Here is a 16,587-nt window from a genome sequence, read left to right as displayed (position 1 = left end):
TCTGATTGGTTATGACTCCAAGGGCCCGTCTTCATTAACACAATCGTAGAGATAGGACACACGTATTTTCATCATTGGCCGAAACTGTAACATACACAATCGGATTATATAAGAGCCTGTGATGAAGAGAGTGGACGAGACACATGGGGATCAAGTGGGATAGAGTGATAACAGGATCGATCGACCAACTTCAAAGTAATGCTGCCGTGTCTTAGAGTGTTAGAGACTCGGTTTCGATGTGTTCCATTCAATCTTCATCACGGTGAAAATAAATGTTATATGGTTCGATTGTGTACGTCACTATTTCTACCAATAATAAAAATACGAGTGATCCATGTCTACAATTCGTTTGGAGAAAGTGGGCTTATGGGGATACAGTGAATCCTCGATGAGTGTTCAAAGGCTCGTCGGCACTGAATATTAAATATTTTATAAACTGGTGACCATATGCGGTTAAAACAAAAATTATTGGCTTGAGAATTCCAAGCTGTATCATTGTATAACCAATTCGGACTCACATTCTTTCTGCGGGGCAACATCTCAGCTCTGTATAATACTCCATCTCAGCAACGCATAGTAACACGGTTTTTTCTTCGCCGCGATACGGCTAGAAGGGAATAATTATTTTTAATTGAAAGCAAACGCCGTTGTTCTTTGCCATCGGTCCGGCTTATTTCCGTGCTCGTTGCCACGGGTGACGAATTTCGTGAATCGCCGCGGCGCGAACCGGTGCGTTATGCCTCCCCGCCCCCTTTTTCTTGTCGTTCGAGCGTTTTCGAAACTTTCGACCGTTAGAACCGAAATCCGCTGAAAGTTCCGTGGGAATAATTAGTCGGCGCTTGTGAGTGTCTCGGGCAGGTCGATGGTTTGCACGGAGCTCTCGTTTCGCAATGTTCTGGTGTACTCGAAACGGTGTTGCTCTTTTTTGAAACTCGGAAATTCGATGCTATGTTGGGTAGGAATTTTACGGTGTTTTATTTTTGTAATCTTTTTCGGTGATAAAAATAAATTTTCAGGGAGCGTGGAGCAATAGTAGATGTGGTGGTTATATATTAGATATTTCATATTTATAATAGGGTGCGGAATTACTTAATATTGAATACCAAATACTTGATACCGATCAATTGATTTGCCTGATCGCGACGCGCAGTTTCTACTTGCTATACTTGGACCCTTGAAGACATTAAGTCGATTTTTTTGTGAAATCATGTTTGCAATTTGTTGTTTAAAACTTTTACAAGGTTTTTGTCTAAACCTCTAAACATTTCAAGAATATATTTATTGAGTTGCTTTTTATTGACCATGCTTAGTGATATTAGCATATACACATGCTTTCAAGGGCTCAATTATGGAGATCATTGTGATCAGATTTTCATCAATATTGTCATTTAGATGGTGATAGACCATTTATTTCCCACCACTTTAATATACAGATTAATACAAGTAGATGAACCGAGTAATGGTCAGACAAACAAGTCAGGCAATACTAAAGTGCGTATGTCAGAAGACCTTTCACATCAAATACAATCTACAAAGTTCATCAATCTTCGATTAGAATTATCATTTGTCAGGTTATACTATCCATCCAAAACTATCCAGTATATTTTCAGAGACGGCATTTCCATAGCCATTTTGCAGTCTTTTCAAATGATTCATATGTTCCTAGCATTATGATCTTATCCTAACACTTATTGCTGCCGGGAACGTAGTCTCAAAGAATCATCTAGAGTCACCATACGACCGCACACGATGTCCAGAAAAATCAGAAACAGATCATTTTCCCGTCGCAATCAATCCCAACTCGACCGATTTTCTTTCCCGAGACAGACAGGAACCGACAACCAAGATACGAATCGCAGCGTAGAGGCGCGTCTAGGGAGTGCTCTCTCGGCTCTTCCCCGCGTGAAATTCGAGTCGCCGAAAAAGACCGCGGATCTCGAGCTGGGGTATCTCTCTTTCCGGCAGGTGGCTGCGGATAGGACGGGTCAGAGGGCCAGGGAACGGGTAGGGAACGGGTTTCTGCCAGCTTCCCTTCCCTTTTCCCGTAGGTTTCATGGTTTGTAAATATTACCTGCCACGATACGTCTGCCGAGTTTATGCTCGGCTTGGTTGCCGCGTAACCGAGAGCCGTGTGATACGGGGCGGTAGCGAGCTCGGGGAACCGGGTGGAACGAGAGAAAGAGAGGGAGGTGGGCGAAGCGGAGGCGAACTCACCGAGTTTTTACCCCATTCTGGAGTCTGAGTGCCTCGCTCCGCTGACTCTCGAAACGGGTTGCAGACCCGGGCCCTACACACTACCACATTTTCCTTCGCCCCCATCCCCCTTCCTCCCACCAACCCCCTTTTCCCTACGACCGCCACGTCGACCATCCAACCTTTCGTCGTCTCACTTCAACCGTCGCGGTTTCTCGTTCTGCGTCCTTGCCTCGCCTTCGCTTCAGGCCAGCTCTCTCGTGACAACCTTTCAGCCGAGACCATCAACTTACGGGGAATACTGGTTCATGACCGGATTGGGACAGCCTCGAGATTTTGGATAAGATACCGCGACCCTTTTACCGGGTTCCACCCCCTTCCCATGCACATCGTCTGCTTCCGACCTCCAGTCGTATCGGTTCGGAGATTTTCCTTGCGTCGATTAACCCGATCATGCGGGTGCAAAGAGGAGCGGAGAGATGAGGGGAAGAAGAGTGGTGTGCCGTCGATAGGGGTGCAATTAGAAATTTGAATGGCGGGACCGATGGTGAGTGGTAAGGACGTGGTTAATTTTGTAGGTTAGAATTGGAATGTGGTGAAGGATGTTTCGATTAATGTAGGGGAGGGAGGAGTGACTTGAGGGATTGTTGGTTTAAGTCTTTTAACGTTGAGTAATTCGGTATATAGGGGTCTATTCATTAGTAATCCAGTTGTAGTGTTCAGTTGTAGATACACGACAACTGTGTTATCAGGTTGGAGTTAAATAAATGGACATCATTCAGGAATGCAACTCTTTGTGTAATAGTTTGGATGGATGGTTCAGAATATTGTTTATTACGATCAAATTTAAACTGTAGAAAGTCTAATATTCATCGTCTTATAAAGACGACGGAGGAAAATTCTATTTATTTTGTAATTATAACAGGACCGGGAGCACCTTATATTTGCAAGAAAAATATCTCCATGGTAGGGTAATCGTAATCTTTGAACCATTCACCGTTTCTCTAACATTTACTTTTAATTCCTACATGAGAACAGGTACACTCCCGTTCATGAGTATTAGGATACCTGATCTCTACGAAGTAAAGGATATCATGGTGTTTCATAATAGTGATGTACAGAGTGTTAATAAATATGTGGAACATTTTGACAGAGTGGATTCTACACGCCAAACTCAGATAAAAATCAGTAATGATGAAAATGCGTTCGAGGCTTCTTTTCCAAATTGTTAATTGTTGAAAGTACGAGCAAAATTCGCGGAAAACACGTCCGACACTTCTACTTCACAGGCGCGCTCTTCAATTGTTTCACGAGTTGGTTCCATGCATTTGATTGCATTTCATTTATTTTTAACTGGGTCACCCATCGATCCCGTGTATCAGCTGCGAATCAACTGTTGTAAGTAGTATAATCCACGGTGCCAGACGTATTTCACGCGTATTTCGTCCCCATTTCAATAATTAATAATTCGGAAACGAAGGCTTGAACGTTCATTCTTCATTTTCGTCTCAGTTTGGCGTGTAGAATTCACACTGTGTATGTCCCACATTTTTTTAACACCCTCTATATTATGTACAACTTTTACTACTTTTGGTATATTCGCACAAGTGTCGTTTATTGAGATTTAATATCCCCTAAACAATAATTATTTTAAACTTCCAACAATTTCATGATACCTTATCACTAGACTGGGAATGTTTATGCAAATACACATTTCTATAGACAAATTCGCGACGAATAGATGATTCTATAGAAAACTGAATTCGAATAAAAATTGTTTAAGGTCTCTCTAAGATTTTAAGTAAAATGAAAAGCTCATCGAGCTTTATTAAATATTTCACTATACTGATTTTCATACAAATCATAAATGCTATAAGTGTCGTAATACTTCTAAGTAGACCACGAATTTAATGCATTTATAGCATATACATTCATTTTCTAATTATGAATGAACGACTTGTATCACTAGCGTGGACTACCTCGTACACCTGCACGAGTATCCTTTGCATTTCTTTTAGTTAATTATCGCAGCCAAACCTCGTTCTTTCCTTACAAACATTTTGCGCATACCTATTTTCTTTCCTGTCGCCGTCAATTTTCGTTACGATCTTTTGAAATCGCCCAGCAAAGGGGCGAGGTAGTCAGAGGGGTAGAGACACACACACACACACACAGAGAGAGAGAGAGAGAGAGGCGCGAACTATCGAGATTTTATTAATTAAGGGCTCGGCCATGCTTCGCTTTCATCCGGCTTTCACCGGGAATAGTAAAAGTTGATTCCGCCGGAGACGGGTATCAACATCTTGTACTTATAGTCGCACAAAGCCCACCCCGGCGGATTTAATCCCGGGATATCGCGGCGCCCTCAGTTTCGCCTTACACCTTCGCCGCGCCACTTAACAACCTCTCCTTTTTTTTTTCTTCTGCCTTGCCCGTATCCTTACCAGCCTCCTAGCGGAGGAGACAATTAACTCGCGCAGTCTGCCCTCAGAAACGGAGTCGTATAACGGTCGCGGATTAAAAGTCATCGCTTCGTAATTATTTCGTAATAGCGACAGACCGACGGAAATTTGTTCGAACTCTGCGATAAATTTGATTACGATCGGTGTACTGAATTGAGCGTTCGATGTAATTAAATGGTACAAATTAGATGTTTTTTTCCTAATGTTCTGCATGGTCCTGTTAGCCCATTGCCTTATAACATCGAGTCAGACTCGTGGTGACGATATCAAAATGGATTCAACAAACAGAATTATTATTCGTCTCCTTTGAGTCAAAGTGAAATACGAGTTTGCTGATACTAATGTTTAACTTTTAGAGCAAATGTACAATTGCGATAAGTACACGAATTCCTTTTGTGTCTGGGGAATTATTGGTGATAAGGTAATTCTGAAGACTGCAGACATCAAGAAAATCATAGGGCAAGGGGTTAAGCGGTTATGATAGAGTGGCCAGAACCTATTTTATGTAAAAATGCACCTTTTTTTAACACTACACTACCAAAACAGTTAAAATGACTGGTTCGTGAAGTCTTATAAAAATTATTCAAATGTCATTGCAGTTTATTTTCTGAGGTTTCTCGCAACTTCCACTGCAGCATACAGGGTGTCATGTAACTGGTATTACAACTGGGTGGGGGATGATTCTACGAGAAAAAATGAGTAATAATAACAAAATTTAACACTTAAGTAAAATATCTTTGAAGCATATTTGAAAATGGTACTACTGGTGCCATGTAGTAGTAATTTCAAGTAGCCCGAAAGAACTTTGTTTCGGGTTTTTTTTTAAACATGATAACACTTTCAATGTTGATTTTTTACATTGAAAGTATATATTACAATAAATTTTATTTAATAGATAGTTTGTAAACAGCAGCTGTTTGAAAATTGGCTTGGGTGGAATCGACTCAGTGTGACTACTACGGTCAAGAAAATAGGGGTGACAACCGAGGGTTAAAGGCCGCGAGGAATTCCTCTGTCTCAGTGAAAATACAAGGGGATCGGAGGTTAACATTCTCCCGCGTCTAAGTATATCCGAAACAGGGAGAACAGGAGAGTATCGATTCAGCGAAATAATTCAGTCTTCGTCACTAAAATCGCGGCTGCCAAACGGCACGTCTTGCGGGTCAATAAAATCCTGAGTTCATCGTGGAAACCTCTCATCGAAGACCTCCAACGTTCCACCGTCAAACAATTCACGCCGTGCACACGGCAGAAGACAAATTTGTCTAAATTTCCGTCATTCCCGTAATGATATCGCGAAATTGGGCATAGCTTCCGGGCTTTAATTGATACCCACGTGAACTCGCGCGCGCAGCCCGTACCCGTGACGACCGGTAACGAAGCCGCGTTTAACGTTATTACGTTTACCCAAGTTGGGTTATTAACGCTGCGTATCCGCGTGGCCTCGTATACACGTCGAAACAAAACGCTTGGAAATTAATTGCCTTCGAATCGTCCACGTATATGGCTACAGTGAAGTCTATGGAAATTTGCGTGACCAGCGGGCCGGTTGTACCTGTCATTATCGGAAGAAAATCGTCCTTGTCACTGAAAAACTGAAGCTTATTATGCAAGACCATTCCCTAATCGATGTGGATGTACGGATTAGAACTATGGGAATGTGTCAGTAAATCAAATGTAGCCATCATATAAAGAAGATAAAATATTATTCATGATCACTAATGCATCTTTGTATGTATCTAGGGGAAACCTGCATGATGATCTATGTTGCGACTTGAAGCAGGAAGGCAACGGTCGCAACGATCTGTGCGTCTTGGCCCGTCAAACCTTCATAAACGGGGATTCCTGGACACCTGCACATCAAATGCAAAATATTCCGACTCGAAACAGTTACTTATCATAACTTAGCGCTGAGCTCCACGAGTCTTAGAAACAATACGTATGCCAAGTCCTATTTTATCCACCTCAAACTACCATATCCATACAACATACTCCAGCCAAAACTATTCATTTCTTCTACCACACAGATCTGCTACAAGGCTAAAGAGGTCTCATTATTGGAGGAGACCTCATCAAGCCACTAAACAACAACGTATCTTTCAAACCACCACATTACCTCAGAAAATAACTTGCAGTCTGATAATTCTATACAAAACGGAATAATTTGCGCCTCGGTAGCAATTCGCGCAGGGAACAAGTAGAATAAATTTCCTACCGGTCTCGTACAGCCAGAGATGGGTAAAAACTCATTATCCGGATAAAGAGTTTTAAATAACGAACAAAAAAGTAAGAAAAAATACTTCGCCATTTTCAATTGCTTAAACATGGAAATTCGAATGCTTAAAATAACGAGTAGACACTTGACGAGCAATCATTTAATTTCATTAACTGTAAAAAGTTCTGGATAATGCTCCTAGATGCTGTTAGTTTCTCATTACGCGTATATTCGAATAAAATTGTACCCAACTCTGCTGTCAGCATATGAAATCTCCAGAGTACGTTCTCGCTGGGCGAAACTCGAGGTTTTTTTCTGGACCAGCGAGCCGACCCTGGACTGGCTGGTCGGGGGTTAGGGGAAGGGGAAGGGTAGAGGAGGGGATGGGTTGGTGTGCTTTAGCCTCGACGTTCGAGCGGTCCCGTTGTTTGTGTGTTGCAGTGGTGAACCAGCGTTACGATCCGGAAGTGCAATGTCCCGGCGGTTTCCTCGGCAACAACGTACTTATGCGATGCAACGTTCCCAGTTTCGTGCGCGACCACGTCACCATCACGTCTTGGCTGCAGGAGCCGTCGTTCAACATCTACCCGTCCACGATGGGAGGTGAGTGGCCGGATATCGCTTAATGACGCCCGCTCATAAATACGAACGAGCGCCGACGAGGGCACGGGTGATCCCTCTCGGAAGAAATATTTCCGTCGCGATGCCCGCGGCCCCTCTCGGTTCACTCTTGACTCCGTGAATTTATTTACCGTTTTCTCCGTCTTGCTAGCGATCTCGCGGGGTAAACGGAGAATTTTTCATTGAGAATTTTCCGGAAATCGTGGCTAGTGGGCTGGATTCGCGAACAGACCCCTTCAAGCATGTTTGGTTTGTACATCTGACGGAGAGATCGAAACAGTTTAGACCGAGTTGGAGAGGTACTGACTAGGCGAGGTACCAGGTCTAAGGCTGACTTTTTAATGAGCTTTATCACACTGATAGAGCTTGGAATTTGAAGCCAAAAATATTTGTTTCAGCCGCATATGGCTATTAGTTTATGAAATATTTAATGTTCAGTGCCGAAGAGCTTTCGAACACTCATCGAGGATTTACTGTAGACTGAGAATGCGCAGTCTGGTTATTATACGTCTGTGATTTCAAACTTCAAACATCTCTGATGACGACAGTCTGATGACATGGCAAACTCCAAATAGTCTGATGACGCAGCATACTCCAAACTCTCGAGCCGCTGTGCTGTGAAGTTGCCAATTACTGATGAACCATTTCTAACTTTGACCTGCTCGATCACTCCGATTGGTCGATGCTCGCGGCATATACTTGATTCGATTTTTACGTAATAATTTTTTTCATAAAACTTGAAAGCATGTTTGAAACATTGTATAAAAGTCTGCATGAACTGATGGGATGATCTAATACAATTCGCTGTTTCGAAATAAAAGAACTTCTCGGCATAGATTTGCGAGAGGCAGGAGAGATCTCGCGATGTAACGGGAAAGAATAAACTCGGGAAGAAATGAAAATGTTTAGAAGTGGAAATGTGATATTTTAATGAGTTCTACTTCTTTGTTTGAGGAACGCCCTTTTTAATTCACTCGTTTATTTAATGGAACTGGAAACTGCTGACCGTATACATTCGGGACAGACGTAATTTTTTAACTTACTCATTTTCGAGTTATTCAAGAGTTGAGAATATATTTTTCCATTACATTAATCGATGTACCTGATCACTCCCTATAAAAAATCATAAAGCCGTTTATGGTAAAAAAATTATTAGTCTAAGAGAAATTTTAATACTGCATAGTGGCATTAATAGTACACAATCTTGGGTCATCAAGGTGGAAAAAGAAAACACAGGGAAATCATCTTATTGTGAATTTTTATTATTGAATTTAAGAATATAAAGATATCAAATTTTCGTCTGTAGTGTTTTTCAGTATTATCAGTAGTTTCCAATGTATTCGTGTGGATCGATATAAACGGTCCACACTGTATAATTAATTTCAAAATGTTCTTGAACGATAGAACAGACGGGAGTTTGCGCGGCAAGTAATTCGGAATCGAAAAAAGAATGCAGCTACAATGGTCCCGCCGATAGACGCATTGTAGTTCCTTTATCGGCGGGGGGAGAACGCGTAAAGTTTTCCCCCGTGAAACCGTTAACGAGGCAAACTTCATTAATTATAGGGGATTTCGATTAAGGTATGCATCGTGGGGCCGCCGGTTTGAATGTGCCCACTAATAATCCAGACGGGATTTGTTAATACACTCGTCGATTGGAGGAAGACGATCGATAGTCCGGCGAAACTTTCGCCATTGCGTACCACGGAAGTTGAACAAACTGGGCACCGAGCAAAAGAACGACCGGTGTTCAATTCGAGTCCGCGTTTGAATATTTATTATCGTAGTTCCGTAGAGTCTGCCCGAGGTGAACGCCTCGTATTACCGAAGGATTTTAGAATCGCCGCTGTATCATTTAAATTCCATAAGTGTTTAATGCGGACGAATTATTACAATTTCAACGCAAATGACGTAAATTTAATGACGAAGCTTTAAGCAACTTTAACACAAACCACAAATGTAACATATCTCGTGAGTAACTATAAATGTACGTATATGCAAAACTGATTTGTTGGTACTCAAATTGAAGTCAAACATAAATTTATTTACTCTATTAGAATTTTTGATCAGGTTTCAAACAAACTACAAACAACATTAAACTTTATAAAACTCTCAACTAGAGTGGATATTAACCAATCGTGTATTTTATAATACAAAATCTGCAGTTTACTCGAGATCTATTAACTTTTTGACTACGCAACTTTCCTGGCAAAATGTAAAAATGAATCGACCAATTTCCATTCGTATTAAAATATAACGCAGTTGCATATTGCAGATCCAGAAGTGGATTTGTAAAAGGGAGTTTATCACAGCAAATCATTTACTTTTTACTTCCAGCAGTTTCGAATCGTTCCATATACAACACAGTATAAAAAGGTATTCGTAATTCCAGTTCCGAAAGTACTAAATTTGCGACGGACATGCTTCTTTTGACAAGTACGATTTCGTCATATAATTTAAGCAAAATATGGTTCCATTAGTTTCTGTACGAACGAATTTCGATGTTTGTTCTCAGACGGCAAGTATCACATGCTTTCGAGCGGCGAGCTGTTGATACTGAATATCACGCGGGACGACGCGAAGCAGACCTATCGGTGCAGGACGCATCATCGTCTGACGCAGGAAACGGTCGTCAGCAGTAACGTCGGGCGGCTCCAACTGACTGGTAAGTGTATTAAAATCTCACTACCACGGATAAGATAACGAGAGTTGGAAAGCTCAACTCACAATCCTCCGGTTTAATTGAAAATGCGTGCTGTGACTGAAACGCACTTATTCAAACTCGGCAGGATAATTAACGCGTTCGCGATATCTGTAGCGTTGTTTCCCTGTTTCGATCCATTCACCGGTACGTATGCTGTTTACAGATAAATATGATAACAAAATTGTGAATTGGTTATTTCCATAGATCAGAGCAATATATTATGTTTGTATAAAAAAAAACAATAATTTTGAAGTAGTTAGTGTAGGTAATGGAATGGATATTGAAATTCTTTTCTGACAGGATCAAATCGAATAACAAAATAAGTATCGTTTGTTTGTTTCTCAGTATTTGTTCGAGGATCTTAGAAGTTGATATCATATTTTGTTGATAATAGTAATTGAAGAAAGTGAATGTGATTGGAAAAGAATGAGAATCGTGGAGGGACAAAAGGAATTGTCAGCGTGTATTTTTTAGGAATATCGATTTCGATACTTTACGCGTTTATCGGAGAAAAGTTACTGTACCCCTTCCATGGGTGGACACCTCTGCGTACTTTTGTTCCTTTTTCGTCGCCACAGTATTTTTCTATGCGACTCACACACACGTAGTAGAGTATTTATGAGACTCGAGTGAGAGAACTAATCGGGACGGAGTGGGGGAATTAATGGTGATAGAGGGGTAGAAGTTATGGTTCGAAAGTGCTGGTCTGTACTTTTATAGAAATTTATGTCGGCTATTGCCGACATATTCTTCATTTGGCAATTTTAAACCGCGAAACGTCATAGTTCCACTCTCTCGATAGATCTTCCAGCACCAAGATTGGTGCCACATGTATGTTTACTTCCGTAAAACATTATTTCATGGAATAAAATATCGTAGAAAAACAAGGTGAAGTAGCACATAACAACAGAATACAATTTCGTTTCACATACCCATTATGCTATGAATGCATAAAATCCGCAGTCTAATCATTAGCATCAGAAAGTTCATCAGGTTCTTCACCAATTAAGTGAAAGTAAGAATTTTCAACATTATTATTTCGGAAAAGATTAGTACCTTTCCCACTTTTCTTTCACGAATGTTGTTGCATCGTAAACATTGACGAATCCACGAATCGGTTTGTACTTATCACAGATACAAGATACACGTTGCCGTTAGTTCCGACAAAGGGAATAAATTTCTCAACGCCGCTTGTTTCGATCCTCGTAGGACACGAACAACCACTCGACAGAGGGCTCGTTCGATGTCGAGCGGAATCAGCGTCCGCTGCATCTGACGCAGTTATCGAGGAAAAGTGGCTCGCTCATAAATATTCAACGGTTCTCCCGAGAAATTTGTAAATATCGTATCGGCGTGTAATAAGTTTTCCCGTTCTAGCAAGGGCGGAGGCCCGATCTGCACGACGCTTTTCCAAGAACGTGACGCAAAATGGAAGGGCGAAACTTCTCGTTTCGCGAGGAATTTCCATTCTACGGCGAACGCTTTTATTTCGCCCGATATTCTTATTAACACCGTCCTCGCTTCACAGTGAAATCGTCCGCGTCCTATATTCAAACTTTATTAGCCTGGTTAAAAGCGAGACTTTAAAAGAAGAGACCTGGCTTGTTGGAAAGGCGATCCAAGTAACATCGTTTCTTCTTCTTCGACAAAGAAATGGTTCAGTGAATGGGGACTTCGTTTGTGGATCCACGTTTATTAAGAGTATTCTTTTAGTGCTTAGGTAAGAAATGTAATACAGGAGAGTTTCAATTCTGGTAGGTGAACCTCATTTCTTGAACTAATTTTAACAGGTTGCTTGTAGGCGAATTTTATGTATCTTGATTATGGCGCTTAAGTGATGCTTCCACTATACATTGTGTGTAATACTAAAATATTACATAAAATTGTTTAATTGAGGCTTGTTGATATATTGAGTTGGCTGAAAAGTAATGTCGAATTTGCAGTAGATGATGCTTTCCCTGATTTTAATACGAAGCACTGTTACTAACTAATAAAATATATACATATTCTAAATGCTGACTTTTCAACGTGTTGTACATATTTTGTACTAACATAATTTAATTATGTAGATCTCTTGGCGTAATTGGTAAATGGAATGCCAGTCACCGATGAGCCGATGACAGTCAACGAATTAATAAATGGTAGGAGTGAATACTTATAGGGGGACGATTGCTTATAGAGGATCTTCCGTTATCTTTAATTAAAACATACAATATCAGCTGTCTTTAACTGCGGCAGACAATATCAGCTATCCTTAACTTTAACAGAAAATATATATTTTCAATTCGATTGTTCTACCACCTTAATAATTGTAAATTTTCTGCCGGTATTTCTACATCACTCACAACAGTTAGAAAAATATTAGTGTTCGTGGAGTTTTCTCGACTCGCCCAGTTCGCTGTTCCTCGAGAATCGAAAAATCGTGGGCGCTACGACTGTTTCCACCACCCTTTCCTACGCTCGGCCTTGTTTTTCTCTGTTCCGTGCCACCGTTCTGAACGAAGATGCCGCGTTCGCGGTTATTACATTTTTTTCAATAACAAACGTACAGAAAAAGTAGGGGAGGAAACGAGACTGCCGCAGGATATTCGCTTGAACCTTTCCTCCCATCGGGAAAGAAGCTGATTTCTGCCGGCAGCCCCGATGCACCGTCCCCTGGATACGTTCGATTTCAATTAAATGTTTGCTCGGTGGCTCCCTGCCGCCCAGTCAGCGAACGGACCGTCAATTATTATCGTGTTTCTGTCCGGGAAGGAACTCGCCCGAGTGGCCTGCGGCAAACTAACCGCGTTTACTTTTTGGAAAACTCGCCTGCGGATTGTCGTTTTCCATCGGTTGTTTGCGCTTCGACGGAGGTAAGTTATTTTCTCTGTTTCGATTAATTTTTTTTCTTTATCGCGGTATTCTCCACATGATCGTAACATCCCTGAGTTTGTTTTACGAAGTTCTGCGAGTTTTAATTATTTCGAATTAATTGTTAGACGTTGAAACATGTTGATGTGATATTCTGACACAAGTTTGTGGGATATTTTTAGGTAAATTTCATGGGGTACTATAGTTTACATGATTTTGTTTTTATCTGTATGTGCTGTACTATACAGGGTGTTAATACAAATATGAGACGGGGTGTATTCTATTGAGATCCTTTTTAGTATCGTGATGTACTAACCGGTTAGTATCGTTTAGACTGTTCTCCCATTCCCTCGGAAAAGTGCGCGCGTCATGCGCGGCAAGGGCAAACATCGCGGGGCATATTATGGGGCACGCGGAAATCCGCGATAAACACTTTTCCACGGTGTGCACGATTGCATGGGGCTCGATATTACGCGTTGCACACGACGCGAATGACTGTCGATCGATCGATACCTCACCCCTCGTGGGTGGTGGTGAACATACGTGAATAGATAAAAACAGAAAAAAAATGGAAGAAAGAAAAGGGTTGAAAAAAGAGCGAATCCGCCGGTGAACGAAGTTCCGCCCGGTTCATTAACGAACACCGATGCAATTAGAGGCCTTATTTCATGCAGTCGGGCCACTTATCGCCGATAACGCCGGTGTTTTTTTTTTTTTGCTGATTGTGCCGGCTGGAGAGGGGCGAGAGGGTTTGGTCTCTTAACAGGTACTACGGTTTTACACGCTTATCCGTTTTATATTACGTTCGTATATCCATGAACAAGCCGATTTACCTCGTTCTTCGGAATAAAATTACTTGTTTTACTCTTTATTGGTTCCCGACGATTCATTGAAGCTATTGTTTCTCTAACCTTTATTCTAGAAGCTTTGCAGGAAATCAATTTACTTTAGTATTCTGTGGAATTCTGTGCGTGACGGTGTGCATCGCTGTTTATTCAATTACGTACACGTCTCTAATGTACGAAGATAAATCAGGGCTTTGAACTTCGTGTTTAGCAGGAGGCTGCTTTATCTTTCAACGTACTTACATGTAGTTTCTTACGTGGATACCATTAATCATATTTATGAACGTGTTTATCATGCTAGGAAATATCGATGTAATTAAAGAGTTTGTCGAAGTATACCAGAAGACGTGGGGTTTACCTGACGAGCTTCTACTTATTGTTGGAGCTAAAATAACTTTTCTAGAAAAACAAAATGATGTACAGGGTGCTCGGCTACTGGTGTCAGAAACTTTAATGGGTGACTCTACGTGTGATAATAAAATGAAAATCGAGGAAGACGAAATTGTGCCTTGTTTTCGGGGTAACTAGGAGGTTCAAGTAAGCTAACAAAATAAGAGCCATTACAACTGTCAGTTCAATAGTTCTCATTGTGTTAACGAGAGAGAGAGAGTTCTAACTCTATAGTAGTTCCATCGTGATTGGTCTAGCAGTTAAAGTGTTAACGTATGTCTCAAGTTATTCATGAAATTTTCAAAAACAGCTTTCTAAAAAATGTTATGTTACACAGGAAACGTCTATCATCACCTTATTTCTCTATGAATAACATTCCGACATAGCAACTCCAAAAACCTAGCAAACCAAAATAATAGACCTGCCGTACGCGTAAGTTTTCTAGTACAAACCCGAAAGGGCTTATTCCAGTTAATTGAATCAAAGTCCCCCGGATTTTCGTACTCATCGACCCGGATTTCCCCATCCTCGTTTCCCCGTGTCGCCCGGGATTGGAAACTACCGGCGGCAGTCCGCGAAGGGTTAATGAGCCGCCGGGATGATCGACGCCCCGTCAAAGCAAAAATTCCCCTTAGCTCGGTAATTGCCAGACTCCGTCGACGAGACCCGCGATCGAGAGGTCGTCTGAAAAGGTTTCCCTGTCGTTTTAGTCCACTGGAACCGCTCGTTACCGTCACGGCGGCGACGGCGTAGCCAGCCTCTGCGCCCAACGTCTGCTTTGAGGTTATGCTCGCGATGCGCTGGATGGTTGAGCGGTAGGATAGGGGAAACACATACACACGTGTGTGTTGGGGCGAGGCAGAAGAAGAAGAAGAAGAAGTAGAAGAAGAAGAAGCAGAAAGGGGAGAAATCTCCACTCGAGTCCCGGCTAACTAATGATGCTTCTCATCACATGCCACACCTACCCTCCAGATTCCCGTTGAAGCCTCAGACGTGCCTATATACGTTGCGTAGGCAAAAAGAAAAACAAGTTGGAAAACATTCCGCACGTTCCATCCGCCCGCAGCTATTCTTCATGGCTGTGTTAATCCGCCACGTAGAAACCGTCATAATTCATCGTCTCTTTTCCATACGCCCTTATCGATGCAGTAAATCCTCGATGAGTGTTCGAAGGTTTTTTCGGCATTGACCATTAAATATTTCATAAACTAATTGCCATATGCGGCTGAAACAAATATAATTGCCTTTAGAATTCCAAGCTCTGTCCTTGTGATAAACCTCATTAAATAGTTAACGTTATACCTGGGGACATTTCACTGTCAATGCCGAGGAACCTTCGAACACTCGTCCAGGATTTACTGTACTTTCCTCTCTCCCTATGTTGCTGTCTTCCTTCTTCAATGTTTGCCCCATCCTAGTTACCTGGTTCGGGCGTTATAGCCGGTCCTGTCACCCAGTCGATAAGCCCGCCAGGGAATAATTAATACACCGTCGGCTTAATCGTGAACCACGAACGCCAAGCCCCGCCGTCTCTCGTAATCATGGCGAATGTAAATGAAAGCTCGGTGAAAATTTGCTTCCGTCCGGTTTGACCCATCTTCGCGTCGCGAACGGAACACGGTTGCACGTCGAAGTGACCGCTAGGTTGGTTTTACATTTTTAATCGTGGTAGTGTTACACGTCGGGATTATTATTTACGTTTAATCAGCGTTATTACACCGGACCCGCGATTATTGCGCGCACACGGATACCTGGAACGTGGACGCAGTAGCCAAATATTGGCTGATATTCACATATATTACGTTTGTGAGAGGGAATTAGAGATGGAATTACGAAACAGGATATACTTTAGTTCCTTTAATTTGTAGTGTGGTGAGTAGTGACGTGAAATTTTTTTGTAATTACTGTGGTAGAATATGATTGACGTTTGTCGCAGATGTACTAATTTGTTTATTTATGGAATTTCGTTAGATCCAGTTTATTTTTGTTCTGTTAGGTGTGCCAATAAATAATTCATTATAGATCTCATATGGTGGCAATGTAGTTATGCATTTTAGATTCAGAATATTTTTTTGAGTTTTTGTTTGGTTCAAATGCCGAAGGATTGATGAGGACAAATAACGAATATTGCTGAAATACGTTATTTGAATTGTTTCTAAACGATTACAGAGTTTCACATGAAACAGTGGATACTTATTGTTATACCTAATACATTTACTAATGTTACTTAACCGATGACTTATGAATGGAAGTGTAACTTAATTAACAGTCATAGTAGGGCTTATTTTGACATGTTGAAGAACT

General features: G+C 41.4%; 1 protein-coding gene across 1 annotated transcript in view; it reads left to right on the top strand.

Moving 5' to 3' along the window:
* Positions 1–16,587, top strand: part of LOC107187797 (Down syndrome cell adhesion molecule-like protein Dscam2) — a 119,286-nt gene that overhangs the window by 4,713 nt on the left and 97,986 nt on the right. Inside the window, exons 2-3 of the mRNA XM_015575974.1 lie at positions 7,312–7,473; positions 10,007–10,156. Coding sequence (XP_015431460.1) covers positions 7,312–7,473; positions 10,007–10,156 — 312 coding nt within the window. The remainder of the gene's footprint in view (positions 1–7,311; positions 7,474–10,006; positions 10,157–16,587) is intronic.

The sequence above is a fragment of the Dufourea novaeangliae genome, unplaced genomic scaffold, assembly GCF_001272555.1.
Source record: "Dufourea novaeangliae isolate 0120121106 unplaced genomic scaffold, ASM127255v1 scaffold16, whole genome shotgun sequence".
NCBI classification, from domain to species: domain Eukaryota; kingdom Metazoa; phylum Arthropoda; class Insecta; order Hymenoptera; family Halictidae; genus Dufourea; species Dufourea novaeangliae.
The sequence above is the reverse complement of the archived record's forward strand: the minus strand, read 5'-3'. Positions and strand labels throughout refer to the sequence as shown.